We start from the raw sequence: 16,106 nt of genomic DNA on the forward strand, positions 1-16,106 counted from the left end.
TGGAAAAAAAAAATACCATAATGTTTTTAATGTCAGTTACTGGTTTGCTGCATAGTCAGTTTTAGCAAAAACAATGAGCTCATTGAGTTGAACACAGAAAGATAAGGAGCTCTAACATTCACTGTGGGGCCTTTTGAATCCTGAATGCAATCAAGTTTAAAGTCGCGCACCGAGTGATGATAATAATGTTTCCTGGCAGGTCTTGCGTTATTTGCAGACCTTTGACTTCTAAGCAGTTTACCCATTATGTCTCTTTGCAATTCCTGCAATATTTTCTGCGCTCATATGTTATCATGGTTAACTTTATGACCAGCATCGTGCACCACATACTTCCTCTGAACAAATGCGTGCCATATAATGAAGCAGAGGTTAAGAAATAGCTGGTAGAAAGGCCGTGTCATTTCACATATATTATGTAATAACACAAAAGACAAAGCATTGAAAGTAATAGGATAAAGACACAAATACACAAACAGATAGAAGCCTGATATTGAAAGTTGTGTATTAACGTTTAACATCCACTTCCAAATGTCCACTGCTGCTTTTGGAAAGCATTCAAAAGTCATTGCTGGTGTTTCATCCTCCATAAGAAAACAATATCAAACTGCATCTACAAAATGTATAAAATTGTAAAACTTCACCTTCACTTCTGTGGCCATAATGCATCACATTCATTCAGCATTTATCACACAGCTGAGCAGCCACAACACAACTATTTGTTCTCTTTAGCCCCACCAAGTGTTTTGAACATCATCCAGCAGTAAAAGGAACTTATTTATCCCAAAAGGGTCTCTTATGGAGGGGAAATGTGCTATAAGACCGCTGACAGGAGGCCTCGCGTCCTTTTCAAACTGAGGCGTATAAAGCTTTTATCAAGCCAGGCACTTTTAAAATAGGTTCAGCGTCAAAGGTCCCGTTATTTAACACTGTTTTATTTTAACAATGCATTGTCTCTTTACCCCTTCTCCTTCAGCACTTTCAGTGTAATGGTCAAACCTCCAGCATCGCAGAGCTGAAACTCTTCCACCAGAGCTTCATCGTGTGGCTGCTGAGCAGCGTCAGCGTGCACACAGTCTCCTTCATCATCGTCCTTGTCCTCAATTTCCTCAAAGTCATCTGGATAGTCAACTTGTTCTGAAGTGTCAGGGATCGCTGGAAAAAAAAAAACAAGATTCAAGGGATGACACACGTTTGGTTTTAATAATGGCGTTGTAAGTCGGTTTATTCTCAACAGACCTGATATAGGAGAGCTGTTAACATCTTTCACACATTGTTTTGATCACCAGTAGTGGATTGTTTCGTTTTCACACATCACAGATGAACAGAAGGTCCCACTGGAAAAGCAGGTTTTCCCTCAGTTTATCAGTTGATCATTCTGTTCATCTATCCCTTTTAGCAGAGGAATCAGCTATTTAACACAATGTTGGTAAGTAGCTGAAAAAAGTCTAGCATCTTTCTCAGAACACATTGTAGTGTTTTCATTTCCCCCCAAACTGTCTACATTATTAATCCATCCATCCATCCATATTTTTCTTATCCCAGCTGTCACAAAGACCTTTTTGGTGCATGGCCACACTGCTAACCACTGTACCACCTCTGACATTATTAAGTTGGAACAGATAACGGTAGACATGTTGCACTTTGATGCTGCTGCTGTAAAAGATCTGTAATAATAACTAAATAACTAAAAATGGAATTTCACATTTTTCTGGCCTTAAACAATAATCACTGTATTGTTTGGTAATTTCTGGGTTATTCCACTTTTACTATGCTGCTGTCATGAAACTACACACTGACTATTGATCCCTAAAGTGCCACCAGAAATTCTCAGATTTAAGAAGCTGAAACAGTTGAAGAAATAATATTTTGCTTGATAACACACACACTTCTACATAAATGTTACAAATGTGTTTTGACAGTGTTCAGACAATAACCATAGCCCCAGATAGTTCTTACGTTAGGCTAATCAGTTCACTATAAGATCTAACAAAAAAAAGTTTAGGATTTGATAGAAGTTGCTCAATGAACAATTAACAATATGTGACTGAAGTGATTCAGCTTTAAATCAAGAAATTTAGCCACAATATTACCATTTCCAAAGGCCCAAACTAACTTTAAATATAAGGTTTACTTTTAATACAGCCAATGAGTACATGAAGTCCATAACCTGTGAATATCATCATTGAGATGATAAGTGGGTTTATCTGCATTCAGCTTTGTCTTCATTAACTGAAAAGCTGCTCTACTGAGTTGAAATCAGGTGACTGAACTCTTGGGTTGCTTTTGCACTTTGCTTTGGTTTGATTTGAACACCTGCAGTTCATCCTGCTACTTCCATTAGCAGTCACAGCATCAATAAACCCCTGAGACCCGATTCCACCGGCGGCCACATGTGTCAATGCCATAACGCTGCCTCCGCCATGCTTGACAGATGATGCGGTATGCTTTGGATCATGAGCTTTTTCTCTCCTTCTCCGTAATTGATCCACAGATTCCTTTTACAGAATTGTGCAGACTCGTTTAGATGGGGTTTTTTTTGACAGACTCTAATCTGGCATTCCTGTCCTTTAGCGTAAAAGGTTTTCAGCTTGTTTTACACCTGCAGTGTTTCCATTTACAAAGCCATTTCTTAATTGTAGATTTTGGCAGTGACACACCTGCCCTCTCAAGAGTATTCTTAACGTCATTCAATGTTGTGAAGTAGTTTTTCTCAACCTCAGAAAGACCTGTGTGATCATCCACTTTAGTTTTCTTTGTGGTCTCTCAGGCTTTTTCTCATGCTGAGCTGGCCAGTACATTAATTCTTGTTAGGACAGTACTACATAACTGATCTGGCAATTCCCAATTTTTTGTTTATAGACATATTTTGGGTTTTTTCAACCTAATGACAGCCTATGAATCTTTTACGTCATTTATTTGTCATAGAATAACACAAAGCCTCACTGGGCTATTAAATTACTCATCGGTGAATTTTCCAGTTACTTTCAAGCCTTTGAAAATGGAAGACTGTTTATAAAAATGTTTCTAATTCCTAAAGAGTTAATGTTTTTTGTTAAACTCTGATTTAAACCTAAAGTTGGCCTGTCAGTCACATCATGATTGCCGGATATAAAATCCACTGTGGTGTTTTAATGTTTTTTTTAAATGTCATATGCCCAATGTCTGAATACTTATGGACATTGGAGGGACGCATTACCAATGGACTCAGCAGAATTGCTCCTCATTGCCAACCCAGATTGTTTACTTTGTCCCTCCAGAGAAGACAAACTTCCATCATCATCAAAATCCTCAGGATAGTGGGATTGGTTCTGTTCATCTTCCTCCTCTACATCTGCAGAGGAGAAACTGACATCCATACTTTGTTCTTTCTCTTCCCAAGAGTAGGACTGACTGGCGAAACAGGGTTGAAGTGTTGTGTTGATGTCTTCTTTTCTAAATTCCACATTAATGTGAGCCACAGGCGTGGAGCAATCTGTCTGTGTGTCTTTGATAGATTGCAGGTGATCTCGCACATAGGCACTGCTAAGTATACAAGCAGCACTGGGCCTGTTGTCCGGATTGAGGTTGAGCATGCTCTGGATTAATGAGGAAATACTATCTGAGAACAAGTCAGGCACCGGGTGGTATTCTCCTTTGGTGATCTTATTGAACAGACTCAGGAGATTTGTGGCTGCAAAAGCAGGCCTGAGAGCACAGAGCTCATACAGGAGACAACCAAGAGCCCAGATGTCAGACTTGCAGCTGTACGGGATGTCCTGGCAAAGCTCAGGACTTAGGTAGCTGGGTGTCCCAACACATGTGGAAGCCATATCGGCTGTGTTAGTCATTATTCTGGATATGCCAAAATCGCCTAACTTTACCACACCTTGCTTTGTCAGCAGCACATTAGAGGGTTTGATGTCCCTGTGAAGTATTTTGGCTGTGTGTATGTAATTTACAGCCATAGCGACCTGGACAAACCAGCCCATCACAGTGTGCTCTGTGAAGAACTCCCCTGGCTTCCTCTCCTTTACTCTGTCATCCAAAGTCCCTCCATCGCAGTAGCTCATCACAATGTAAACGAACCCATCGTCGGAGTTCACAAAGGCCTCGCTGCATTTCACAACGTGAGGATGCACCAGCCTTTTGATAATTTCAGCTTCGTGGAGAATGGCCCTCTGCGTTTTTGCCCTCCTCGTGGTCTCCGCCTTTATCCTCTTCACCGCGTACAGGCACTTCCGCTCTACGTGCCTCATGAGAAACACGTCTGCCGCTCCTCCGCTGCCCAACCGCAAGACCCTCTCGTACTTCTCCATATTTGTGTCATAGAAACAAAAACACAGAGGAAACACCCAGACTGCAGCCCGCACGTCACGAGCCGTTTGTGTTCATTACGTTTCCATAGTGACCCATGACGCTGTGAGAATGGGTATGGGGCCAGTCAGCGGCGTCGGGGTGTGAGAGTTACACATGCGAGTCCAAGCATTAGTGTGGTTTCTAAATGGACACACTGTTTTCTTTATTTAGCACCTGTTTCATTACCTCTGCCCTGCACAAACTTTAAAAAAAAAAACCTTTAATGTTAAAACTATTTAAACTGTGGTTCGACAATATGAATTTATTAATAAATCAAAATATTAAAGCTCGCTGTGCATGCGTGAGCCTTTATGTTGGCAAAGGGGATAACATTGAGTGCCGTCGAATGACTGTAAAAAAAACAGTCATTGGTACTGTCTCATAAGAAAAGGAAGAAACATCTCATTAGCTTGTACATGAATGAACCGCGTTTATGGTTCTATACAGTAGATGGCGGTATATTGTGTCAAGAATCTTTGATCTACCAACGAGTGGCGAAAGAAGAAGAAGAGTTTGGGTTCTCTGCGCAGGTTTATGCGCATGCTAATCACAACATAGCAAGTGTTTGATCTGTAACTGTTATTTCTCATTGATTATTGTTGAGTTATAAGTGCACGTTAGCCTGAAATGCCACCAAAGGGAAAAGGGGGAAAGGGTGGTAAAGGTTAGTGTCCTATAACTTACTAACTGTATATGTATTCTATAATTAAAGTCAGCTAATAACTTTTCCATGTGATCCCAGAAGCGCCTTTATCACAACGGTTACTACTACAGTGCAGTTTTAATGGGTTTAACGGGTGCTGTGGTGTGTTCATCTGCCACCTTGTCACTATGTAGGAGCTGCTTCAGGGAGTGCAGACACCGACAAGAAAGAAAAAGGCCCAAAAGGAGGGACCGCTGTCAAGGTAACGTTACATTGAAGACAAAGCTTAACTGCAACATTAATGACAGATTTCATTCCCTTCCCAACAAAAATGTGACTTTTGGGGGAGTTGAAAGGAGAGCACAGATGAACGAGTCCATGTCGCGTGCAGTGTCCCGTACGATGCTATTTTAATAATCCAAACCTTCCTGCTTTAACAGAAATGTCTGAACAATTGTTGCCTTTTCTTGTCTTTTTAATAATTATCCTTTGCACAGTATATAATTCCCGCCTTATTTAGGTACATTCAGAGAGACTGTTGTTAAACGTTTTTGTTAAAAAAAAAAAAAGGTTTTCTGTTAAAAAATATTCTGTGAAAAAGCACTTCATAAACTTAACTAAACATCAAAATTTAGTACCAATAATATCAAAATCTGAATCTTTTGATGTGGAGAAATCTCTGTGCACAAGGGCTGCAATCTTCGAGCCCTCAGGAGGCATAACGTTGAAAAAAAGGCTTGATTCTGTCATGGAAATCACTGGCTCTGTCATGCAAAGAAGAAGTCATGTGAACATGATCCAGAACTTCCCTCGCTCGCTTAAAATGGACCGAGGGAAAGTGGAAAACCGTTCTGGGTTGAGACGAATAGAAACATGAATATTTTTTTTATTTTTGGAAAACATGGATGCTGAACTAAAGACAAAGAGCGACCATCCAGCTTGTTATATCATCACTCGTCTCTAACACTAGCTTCTCTGATGGCTTGGGGGTACAACAGTGCACTCCTTGGGAGCTCGCACATCTGGAAAGGCACCATCAATGCTGAAAGGTATATACAGGTTTTTAGACCAAAGTGTGCTTCCATCTAGTGTGTGTTTTCGAGGGAAAGGCTTGTGAGAGAATGCTAAACTGCATACTACTGCAAACTGCAAAACATTTAACACATTGTGAAATGAAAAATAAAAAAGACTCAGGGCTATCGGGCAGCTAGAATCATATATCAGACAAGAGTGGGACAACATTTCTCTCCCACAAGTCAAGCAGAATCATCTGTTTTTGTTTTTTTTTCCGCAGGTCCGGCATATCCTGTGTGAAAAACATGGAAAATGCATGGAAGCAATGGAGAAACTGAAGGCTGGAGTTCGTTTCAGTGAAGTAGCTACACAGTATAGTGAAGACAAAGCCAGACAAGGAGTAAGCGCTTGCACTCATAATCAGATGTGCGGTGTTAGTTTCCCTTTATTGACAGTCTCAGTTTGTTTATAATGTTTAACTGAAATCATCCCAGTCAGAAGTAACGTAACCATGGAAAATTTGTCATATGATTCCTTAGTTATCATATTACACAGTACGTGGCTTAGATGAGGTCATTGTTGAGAGTTTTTCTTGGCTCTGGCAGAAATCTATCCATTTTAGTCCTTTCTCTTAACCATTTGATAATTGACATTTGGATTATATTAGAGCAAACGAAATCCAAACTAATAGAAATGTTTACAGATTGCTTTTTGCATTTCCCCAGATGCATATCATGTGATCTCTTCATGACTTTTATGTTTGTTTGTCACAGGGTGATCTAGGGTGGATGACGCGAGGATCGATGGTCGGACCTTTCCAGGATGCAGCATTCGCCCTCCCTGTCAGCTCCATGGATAAACCAGTCTACACAGACCCTCCTGTCAAGACAAAATTTGGGTACCACATCATTATGATAGAGGGGAAAAAGTAACTCGGGCCAGTTCAACACTTGAAATCAAGACATGTAAATTCCCCAATGTGCTATATTCCTAAACTTCTGATGATTTTCTTATATTTTTCAAAACACATGAGAATAAAAAAACATTGATGTAGAATTCTGTCAGATTTGTCTGTGATAAATGTGCTTGCCATACTGAAAATTTAACTTGAGGGAGAAGATATGCATTTATGTAATAAAGAAGTTTACTGGTATGACTGAGAGGGTATAACAAGACTGCTAGAAGTTAGACTCATTATTGAAAAAGATCTAATGCCTTATTATCTTTTAGAAAAGGGGATTTATTTTTCTTTAACGTGATGTCTTTTAATTCTTCGCTTCCATAAATAAAATTACCATAGTAAAAAAGGAAATTCTTCAGTGGGTGTGAATATTGGATGATTGAGTGTTAATGTAGGAGTTTCTATTATTGTGTATCCCGAAGAAGAGTTTCATTATAGAGAACATTTTAATTATAGAGAACGTCACATGAATTATAAATCATCAGAATTGTGTAAAAATGTATAAAAGATGCATGCTAAAACACGAACCCTTGAAGCAGAGTTATTACTGTACTGCACATCAGTAGTGTATATGGATGGACAGTCTGGTAGACTCCCACCTTATCATCAAGAATTGGACTGCATGCTAAATCTCAAGTGAACAGACTGTAAATATATGATATACAGTCCAGGGCGTTTCTTGGCTCAAAACAGGCTGTAAATTTTCTTGGGTTTTTCAGAAGGATAGGGGGCAGATGTTCACCAATCTTCAAAAGACTTGAAAAGAAAAATTGTAAAGACTTTGAATATTTTATCATCTGCCGTGCATAATAAGGTCTTAAAAATCAAAGAATCTGGAAAATCTTTGTGCAAAGAACAAGGTTGAAAATCAGTATGGGATAGCCATTATCTTTAAGCTCTGCATCGACACTACATTATAAACAAGCATGATCATTAGATGGAAATCACTGCATGACCTCAAGAACACTTTCAGAAATCACTGTCTCTGAACACAGTTCCCTGTGCCATGCACAAATGAAGGTTAAAGCTCAATCATTCAAAGAAGAAGCATATGTGAACATGATCCAGAGACAGCACATTCTTCATTGTGCCAAATTACATTTTAAATGGCAAAGCAGAAAGGTGTTGTGTGATTAATTGAAATTTCAAGTTTCTTTTGGAAAACATGGATCCGGCGTCCTCCAGACTAAGGAGAAGAGCGACCATCTGACTTGTTATTGTGCATTAGTGCATATGGAATTGGCTAAGTTATTACTGTACTGCACATCAGTGGTGTATGTTGATGAAGAAGTCAGTGAATTTTAGTATTTTATAAACAAATAAATGGAATAAAGCTTGAGTAAATGAACATTTTTGTACTTTTGCTTTTCCTTTCAATGGAAAACAAAAACTTCTTTCATGGGTGCCATAATGAGGTGCTCAAATACATCCAAACCGCTAGGCGGCAGCAGCCCGCGCAGCTCGCGCCTGCACGGCTGGAATCAGGAAAAGACAGTTGACGTTGTTAGGCCTTGCTAGATGATTGGCGAGGTAAGATGGCGGCGCCAGAGGAGCCAGAATTATCCCAGGCGCAGACTGAAAAACTCCTCCAATTTCAGGTAGACAGCTGATATTCCGCCTCAACTCGTGCCCGTTTGAGACCTCGTGTGGCGATGCTCTGTCGTCGATAGTAACAGGGTGTGAACGTAGTGTGGCCCGCATGTTTCAACGCTTTTTTGCACAGTCAACTTCGATAACGTTACCCCCAGCCCTCACCCGTCAACTTGAGTCAGAGCTAACGTTAGCGAAGCTAGCGAACACTAGCTAGGCTGGCTAACAAGTTAGCAGACTTTAAACGTTTATATATTTGTCGCGCGGCTCTCACGCGGGTATAAACACTCCAGCTAGGTCAGTCCGTTCCACCATTACCTGGTGTTTAATGTCATTTTTGACTCAACGTCAACTTGGGCTGAGGCTAGCTTTTCATTGACGCTCCCTACATAACACTTGCTGAGTTAACATTAGCACAGCTGCCACTGAAGTTTCTGAGCCACACAATAGTTGTAGCTACGCGAAGTCACTCTGTCATTATATGATAATAAACCAAATACATGCGATATTGCTCCATCTCCATTTGTAGCCTGCTCTAGCTTTCTTTGGCCGTTGGTAAGCTAACTGTTGGAACCACTTGAATTAACATTACATACCATCGTGCTTTGTTCTCTAGATGATTTATCTTGTTTTCGAGGTCAAATTCCTCCCCAAACCCCGTTAAAGGACACTAAATAAGATAGGCGATTCAGACTATTATTGTGTCATTGTTGCTCATTCTTAATGAAGAATTTGTGAGAGACAATCCAAGCTTAGAGACGACAATTTTCTTCTTTTATAGTCCACCTATGGTCTTTTTAATCTTTCGGGGGTTTTTTCTGTTTGTTTGTTGTTGTTTTTTTAATAGGATTTAACCGGTTTGGAATCAATGGACCAATGTCGTCGAACATTAGAGCAACACAATTGGAACATAGAGGTACAGGAGACATGCTTTTTTTTATGATTTTCTATTGACTTAATATACATATGACTGCTGAAATAAGAACAACTGGCTTAAACATTTGTTTATTTCAGGCTGCAGTACAAGACAGGCTTAACGAGCAGGAAGGAGTTCCCAGTGTGTTTAACCCTCCACCATCCAGACCACTTCAGGTCAATACAGCAGATCATAGAGTATATAGTTACATCGTGTCAAGGCCACAACCCAGGGTAGGTCTGGAGACTGGTATCTATTGTTTCACTATACAAAAATGGCATACTAGATTCTTTTCAACTCTGGCACATACTTCACCTGTTTCTCTTGGAAATAGTGCTACTTATATGCTGTGTGTAATATTACGTGTGTAACCTTTAAGTGTCTTTGAACAAATGTTCAGTCTAAGTGATTTTGTAGTTTTTAGTTGTGTTTTATAGTTAAAAAGATAGAGAATCTCTCATTTTGGCAATGTTTAAGGTGTGATGGATTGCACTGGTGTTTCTTTTCAGGGGTTACTAGGATGGAGTTACTATTTGATAATGCTACCATTCAGATTTACATATTACACACTTCTGGACATATTCAGGTAATTAGAGCCTTTAGGTTTTTAACTCACAGTTGCTGCATAAAGCAAAATTCCTGATTGCAACTATTATATAAAATGTTTTTTGTTCCAAGGCTCGCCCTGCGGTTCATCAGGCCTGATCCTCGTGGTCGTGTGACAGACCCCGTTGGAGACGTTGTGTCTTTCATTCATAGTTTTGAGGAGAAGTATGGGCAGGCACACCCTGTCTTTTACCAGGGAACATACAGCCAGGTGAGAACATGGATATGGATGATAAAAGTATATTTTCGTTTCTGAAGTGATGTTAAGACAGCTTAAAAGATAAAACCGCCTTTGCTTATTGTGATACTTGTAGGCACTGAACGATGCCAAAAGGGAGCTCCGCTACCTATTAGTGTACCTTCACGGAGACGATCATCAAGACACTGACGAGTTTTGCCGGTATAGTTTTTTTTTTTTTTTATGCCCACATCACCTGTAGCCACTATAGGTCCCATACTGTCTGATGCATGTGTTGTACAGTTGCTGGTGTACAGGTACATCTGCTTGCTTTTTGCTGCATGATGTAAAGACACATCCTTTCTTTATTAACAATTAATTAACAATTTATTTGTTCTAAGCATATACACATAAAAAACATGTTTTTATGGTCCTGATTTGTCACATTCCAGCTCCACATTATGTACTGAAGAGGTCATTACCTTCCTCAACACACGAATGCTCTTTTGGGCATGTTCAACAAGCAAGCCTGAGGGCTACAGAGGTATGCATGTTTGTTGCTTATTACTGAGTTGCTGTGATAAATGGGAAATAAAGTATAAAACAGGTTGAAGTGAGGAAGTGCCCTCCTTGTTTTTGACTTAAAGAATGATAAGAAAAGAGAGCACCATCTTTGTTGTGTGGAGGCGGTCTAGTTGTAATAAAAAAACGCTCAGTTTGAACATCCATGTGCAGTTTTATTAATCATCATTAATGGAGATGTTGTTTCTAGAAACGGTCACATGCTGAGTCTGTAATGTCATTTTTGATGCTTGGAGAAGCAACAAAATCCCTTTTATTGCTTTGAGCTGGCAGTGAAGGGTTTAAAGCCTAATTTGAATAGAAATGATTTGCCTGTGAGCTGCCACATGTTCGATGAGGTAGGATTCGTTTGTCCATTTGTGCTTGGTGTGAACTGACTTTTAATTAAAATGTAGTGTCACTGTTATTACAGGAGATTTGACAGTGTAATTTCTTTTTAAGTGTCCCAAGCGTTGCGAGAGAACACCTACCCATTCCTGGCCATGATAATGCTGAAGGATCGCAAGATGACAGTGGTCGGCAGGCTCGAGGGTCTCATTCAGCCAGAGGACCTTATCAACCAGCTGACGTTCATCATGGATGCTAACCAAACATATCTAATGTCAGAGCGCCTTGAACGGTACAGAAAATTGATTAACTAACACTGACTTGCATGACTTTAAAAGATCTTCTCGACACTTAAAAAACCCCATTATGTTTTGGGGTCTTTGCCTTCATTCGACAGTGTAGTAGTGGAGAGTAGACAGGAAATGAGAGAGAGAGTAAAGGGCTCTGGGTTGAACTCAAACCTAAGCCGCTGTATTCAGCCTTGTGACATATGGTCGTCCATTAACCCCGTGAGCAAAACTGCTCTCTGTTTATGTTTAACTTTAATTGTGTGATAGTTTTGATTGAAGTGTGACCATCACAAATTATTTCATCACTTTCTTTCCCCTGATTACTGAAGGCAAAACTGACCATTGTGATGTTTGTGAAAAAAGATAATAGGCAACTAGTTAAGCTCATCGTAAAAGCTAATCGAAGCCCTGTGGGCTCGCCTTTTGAGTGCTGATTGGTTGTTTGCCAACTGTCAGTCACTTGTGTGTGAAATGTCTGTGAAGGTTCTCAGTCATCCAGGTCATCGTAGTCAAAGGAGCTTGCAAAGAAAAGCGTCTGGACTTCTTTAAGTTGCTTGAAGACGTTTCACCTCTCATCCGAGAAGCTTCTTCAGTTCTAAGGTCAAATGGTGGGGAGTCCCAGATTTAAACCTAGTGGGAGCATCCCCCCGCAGAGGGACAAAAGGACCCCCTGATGATCCTCTAGTCGCCTTAGCCAAGGTGTGAAACTGGGTGTGGGTCCCAATCAGCCAGGGTTTCGGGTGAGCTCATTGTGAAACCTGGCCCCACCTTATCCCCACCGAATTCCTGAGGTCAGATGGCCCAGGATGTGAGTGGGCGTTCAGGCGTCTGGGGAGGGAACTCAAAACTGGATTATAGATGGCAGACAGTTGGAGTCGTAAACCCCCGCCTCTGTTCAAAGATGGTTGCTCACAGTGGACATAGATGACTTCTTTCACTCCTCTTTCAAACCATCTGTCCTCTCTGTTCAAAATGTGAACATTGGCATCCTCGATGCTGATGGCTGCTTGGGACCCACACCCAATTTCACACCTTGGCTCAGGCGATTAGAGGATCATCAGGGGGTCCTTTTGTCCCTCTTTGGGGGGATGCTCCCACTAGGTTTATATCTGGGACTCTCCACCATTTGACCTTAGAACTGAAGAAGCTTCTCGGATGAGAGGTGAAACGTCTTCAAGCAACTTAAAGAAGTCCAGACGCTTTTCTTTGCAAGCTCCTTTGACCACTGGTGTGTGAAGTACTTCTGCCTTAGACCTAGTCCACACATACACTAATATTTTTTTTAAAACAGTTTCCCCTTTCTCAAATAAGTGTGCACATGAGAATCCAAAAACACAACTTAGATGTTGTTCAGAGCATGCCCAACCAGTAGGAGGTGATATAACCCCAAAATATAATATTAATACAGAGAAGTGTACACATATTTTTGCCTTAGAAGGATTTCCAAAGGTCAGTTTTGTTAGTAGATGAATGAAAATGGAAAAGTCCAATTTCTGAAAAACACCCATGTTTGTTTTGGTAGGAGGCCCATATTGTTTAATTTAATTGAAGTGCAAGGACAAGGACACAAGGCTAATTTAATGACCACAGCTTATTATGGCATGGACAATGATGTGTAGATGTAGATGTGGTAGTCAGAGATATCGACATGGCCGGCATTTGCGGATATACACAAAACAATAGTATATCATTCACTGCTTAATGCCTCACTTTGTGTCGGATAAAGACGTCACCTTTTTGTTTCAGCGAGGAGAGGAACCAGACCCAAGTGCTAAGGCAGCAGCAGGATGAGGCCTATCTGGCTTCGCTCCGTGCCGACCAGGAGAAGGAACGAAAGAAAAGGGAGGAGCAGGAGCAGAAGAGGCAAGAGGAGGAGAAGGTCCGACAGAGTGCTCTTGCTGAAGAGCGGAGACGACGAGTGAGTCCTGTTTTGCATTGATGGAAATAAGAGATTTTTTTCATGTTTGCATTCTGAGTTTCTGATTAATGTTGTCACTTTTCCAGACACTTGAAGAGGAGAAGGAGAGGAAGTCGGAATGTCTTCCTCCAGAGCCTCCTGCAGATGATCCTGAAAGTGTCAAAATAGTGTTCAAGCTGCCCAACGATACACGAGTAGAGAGGCGATTCCTGTTTGGCCAGTCTCTGACGGTGAGCATCACTCCCATTTGCCCTTGCTTAATTTATCTACTTTTAATAATTGTTTTGGCAAAGTGTCAGGTTTCTAGTAAATGATGTTGTGTAGCCACATGGTTTAGCTTCCTTATTTGGTTTTCTCATCTAATTGCAGTAATTCAGTAGTCAACAAATTAATTTTTACATAATTTCATGTTATTAGAAAAAAGTTTCTTCTCTTGTTTCATTATGAAAGCGTCATTTTGTTATTTTTCTTTCACAGGTAATACACGATTTCCTATTCTCTTTGAAAGAAACTCCAGAGAAGTTTCAGATAGTTACAAACTTCCCTCGCCGAGTCTTGCCCTGCCTTCCCACTGAAGAGCAGCCCAACCCACCCACGCTGAAAGAGGCAGGACTCAGCCGCTCCGAGGTGCTTTTTGTTCAGGACCTTACGGACGATTAATAGATAACATACCTCTTCTACAGCGAGGAAACATTTTCCTCTGACACCAACCCATCCTTTTTTTCTTTTTTCATATTTTGTTCAATGGCCATTATGCATAAGGGATCATTGAGATAAAACCCTAACCTGGAAAAAAAAAATTAAACCACCCTACATCTCTAGTCCTTGTTTGGTTGTGTTTACAGGGTTCCCAATAGCCTGGAAAGTCTTGAATTTTATCAAATAAATATTTCTTGAAGTCCTTCCTTGAACTCATCTGTGTGGACAGAGTTTGATTTCCATCACTTGTACTTGCCCCGGTTAATTCGTGTTCTTTCACACCAGTATTTGTTGCAGCACCAGATTAATCATCTAATGAAATGTTCTGAAACAGCACAATAGCTTTGTGCAACACCAGAATCATAACCCAGTCGTTCTTTTGTGGGCATTTGACCCACCAGAATGTGTTAATAGTTACATTGAGGATGCAGAATGGAGATTTCTATGATGGTGTGTTTCCTTAGCTAACTTTTTTTTTTGGTCAAAGTTTTGATGTTTGATCCTTGTCCCCATCCAACATCCTTTCGCCTTGAGTTTGTTTCCCCTCACACTGACTAATGAGCACAACAAAATCAGTCTGAGTTGGGTTTGTTACCGCTGTGATTGTTAATCCATGTGGTTTGAAGAACAAATGTACCTACTTCAGGGAGCAGGTTAGTGGTTTTGGACTTTGAGGATAAATGGGAACCCTGTTATAAATGAGCCATGACCTGTACATAAGTTAGCTATTTAAAATCCCTAAATTTACCATATGTTTTGTTTGACTCCTTTGTGTCATGAAATGACCAAATGCAGATTGGTTACTATGTAAAGCAGACTGCCGCAAGCTCATGAAGTTCAAAGATACATTATTTAACAAGAAGCCACAGCTTTTACATGTGGCTTTATCTAGTATAGTGCGAGTCTGCTCATAGTGTGCCTGTGGTTACTCATAGATGCCTGTTCGCCTGTAACATCTAAATGGGCTCATGTAAAGATGTAATTTTCCAACTATAAATTAAAAACATTTTAAAAATGTGGGTTTATTGAGAATGAACAACACTTGCATGCAGTGATGAGATCTTATTTCTCTCTTCTTTTTTTTTTAGAATGACCTGATGTTATTTAAAGTACAATGAGCCATATATCCCCCCAACCTTGAATAGCGAGTCAGATGACAGTTGTGATATTGGTATACATCATACATTTATTAGTGAACAACCCTCTCAAATCAGCCACAACAATTAAAAAAAAATATGATTGCACTACTTGGTAAAGCATAACTAGCAACTTTTCATTTAAAAAAAGTACAAATCTTAAAAATTTCAAACAGTATACAGATGTGTATATATATAATACACTAACTAGTTATGTTAAATGCTACAAACTATATGATTCCAATGGAATGAAAAATTATAACATTAATAAGAACCATTTCCTATATATAATATATATTAGTTGTTTTCTCCCCCTCCCACCCGCCCCAATACAAACATGGAAAAAATGAGGTAACTGTAAATGTGCAAGTACCAAAGCAAAATATCTGCCTAACACAGAACACATGCCCCTGGCTCTGTTGGTGGGTGGGTAGTCTGGTGTTCAGGCGAGGGCCCCTAGAGGCCAAGGAGAGTAAGAACAGTAAACCACTATCCCACCACAGCAAAAAAAGAAAAATCATTGGTAAACAATAAATGGCGTCTACGGAGCAATCGATCACAAATCCTAAATAAATTTTAGCTGCTTATTGGAACACAGTTTTCCACCACACAAGCTGTGAGATTATTCAATAACTCTTAACAGAAAGACTACAAGACTCTATTCTCAATTGTCGTTAAAAATTACTTCATTACCTAGGCCTTAATGGGAGGTTCTTTTTAATTAATAGGGTAACTGGATATTGTCAATTAAATATTTACTCCAAAAAGAACAGTGCTAACATTAACATGAATTAAGGTAATCTATATGTGAACAATATATTTTTAAGATATTGATACACTGAGAGCAAGAGCCTGATAGGCAGGTACAGTACTACACTGAAATAAGTATGACAACACTTTCTTTTTTTCCT

At 40.0% G+C, this 16,106-nt stretch overlaps 3 protein-coding genes across 4 annotated transcripts; 2 read left to right on the top strand and 1 right to left on the bottom strand.

Annotated features, from left to right (window-relative positions):
- Positions 1 to 955: 955 nt before the first annotated feature.
- On the bottom strand, positions 956 to 4,295 carry nek12 (NIMA-related kinase 12). Of its 2 annotated transcripts, none has more exons than XM_085369355.1 (2): positions 3,197 to 4,295; positions 956 to 1,152 (listed from the first exon to the last, which is right to left on the bottom strand). In XM_085369355.1, the coding sequence occupies exons 1-2, from the start codon at positions 4,293 to 4,295 to the stop codon at positions 956 to 958; spliced, it is 1,296 nt and encodes a 431-aa protein (XP_085225481.1). The 2 variants fall into 2 exon arrangements, with proteins under 2 accessions (XP_085225481.1, XP_085225473.1); XM_085369347.1 differs by having other exon boundaries at positions 3,179 to 4,295.
- Positions 4,296 to 4,861: 566 nt separating this feature from the next.
- Positions 4,862 to 7,308, top strand: pin4 (protein (peptidylprolyl cis/trans isomerase) NIMA-interacting, 4 (parvulin)). Its single transcript, XM_085369366.1, has 4 exons — positions 4,862 to 4,999; positions 5,173 to 5,240; positions 6,273 to 6,392; positions 6,766 to 7,308. The coding sequence occupies exons 1-4, from the start codon at positions 4,963 to 4,965 to the stop codon at positions 6,922 to 6,924; spliced, it is 384 nt and encodes a 127-aa protein (XP_085225492.1). The 5' UTR covers positions 4,862 to 4,962; the 3' UTR covers positions 6,925 to 7,308.
- Positions 7,309 to 8,478: 1,170 nt separating this feature from the next.
- Positions 8,479 to 15,044, top strand: faf2 (Fas associated factor family member 2). Its single transcript, XM_085369377.1, has 11 exons — positions 8,479 to 8,551; positions 9,391 to 9,459; positions 9,558 to 9,692; positions 9,969 to 10,045; positions 10,138 to 10,276; positions 10,380 to 10,465; positions 10,696 to 10,787; positions 11,267 to 11,444; positions 13,189 to 13,360; positions 13,447 to 13,590; positions 13,838 to 15,044. Exons 1-11 carry the CDS (start codon positions 8,489 to 8,491, stop codon positions 14,018 to 14,020), a joined length of 1,338 nt encoding a protein of 445 aa, XP_085225503.1. The 5' UTR covers positions 8,479 to 8,488; the 3' UTR covers positions 14,021 to 15,044.
- Positions 15,045 to 16,106: the final 1,062 nt, after the last annotated feature.

This window comes from Diplotaxodon limnothrissa, linkage group LG2 (assembly GCF_057381915.1).
Source record: "Diplotaxodon limnothrissa isolate DT_005_m linkage group LG2, D_limnothrissa_male_GT1.1, whole genome shotgun sequence".
NCBI lineage: Eukaryota > Metazoa > Chordata > Actinopteri > Cichliformes > Cichlidae > Diplotaxodon > Diplotaxodon limnothrissa.

Excerpts from the sequence above, each read along its gene's own strand:
- pin4 (XM_085369366.1), top strand. The coding sequence starts at position 4,963 with ATGCCACCAAAGGGAAAAGGGGGAAAGGGTGGTAAAG. Across the intron at positions 5,000-5,172 it reads AGGGGGAAAGGGTGGTAAAG|GAGCTGCTTCAGGGAGTGCA; the intron begins GTTAGTGTCCTA and ends GTCACTATGTAG. Across the intron at positions 6,393-6,765 it reads AAGACAAAGCCAGACAAGGA|GGTGATCTAGGGTGGATGAC; the intron begins GTAAGCGCTTGC and ends TGTTTGTCACAG.
- nek12 (XM_085369347.1), bottom strand. The coding sequence starts at position 4,295 with ATGGAGAAGTACGAGAGGGTCTTGCGGTTGGGCAGCGGAGGAGCGGCA. Across the intron at positions 1,153-3,178 it reads TGGTAATGCGTCCCTCCAAT|CGATCCCTGACACTTCAGAA; the intron begins GTCCATAAGTAT and ends TTTTTTTTCCAG.
- faf2 (XM_085369377.1), top strand. The coding sequence starts at position 8,489 with ATGGCGGCGCCAGAGGAGCCAGAATTATCCCAGGCGCAGACTGAAAAA. Across the intron at positions 8,552-9,390 it reads AAAAACTCCTCCAATTTCAG|GATTTAACCGGTTTGGAATC; the intron begins GTAGACAGCTGA and ends TTTTTTTAATAG. Across the intron at positions 9,693-9,968 it reads TGTCAAGGCCACAACCCAGG|GGGTTACTAGGATGGAGTTA; the intron begins GTAGGTCTGGAG and ends GTTTCTTTTCAG.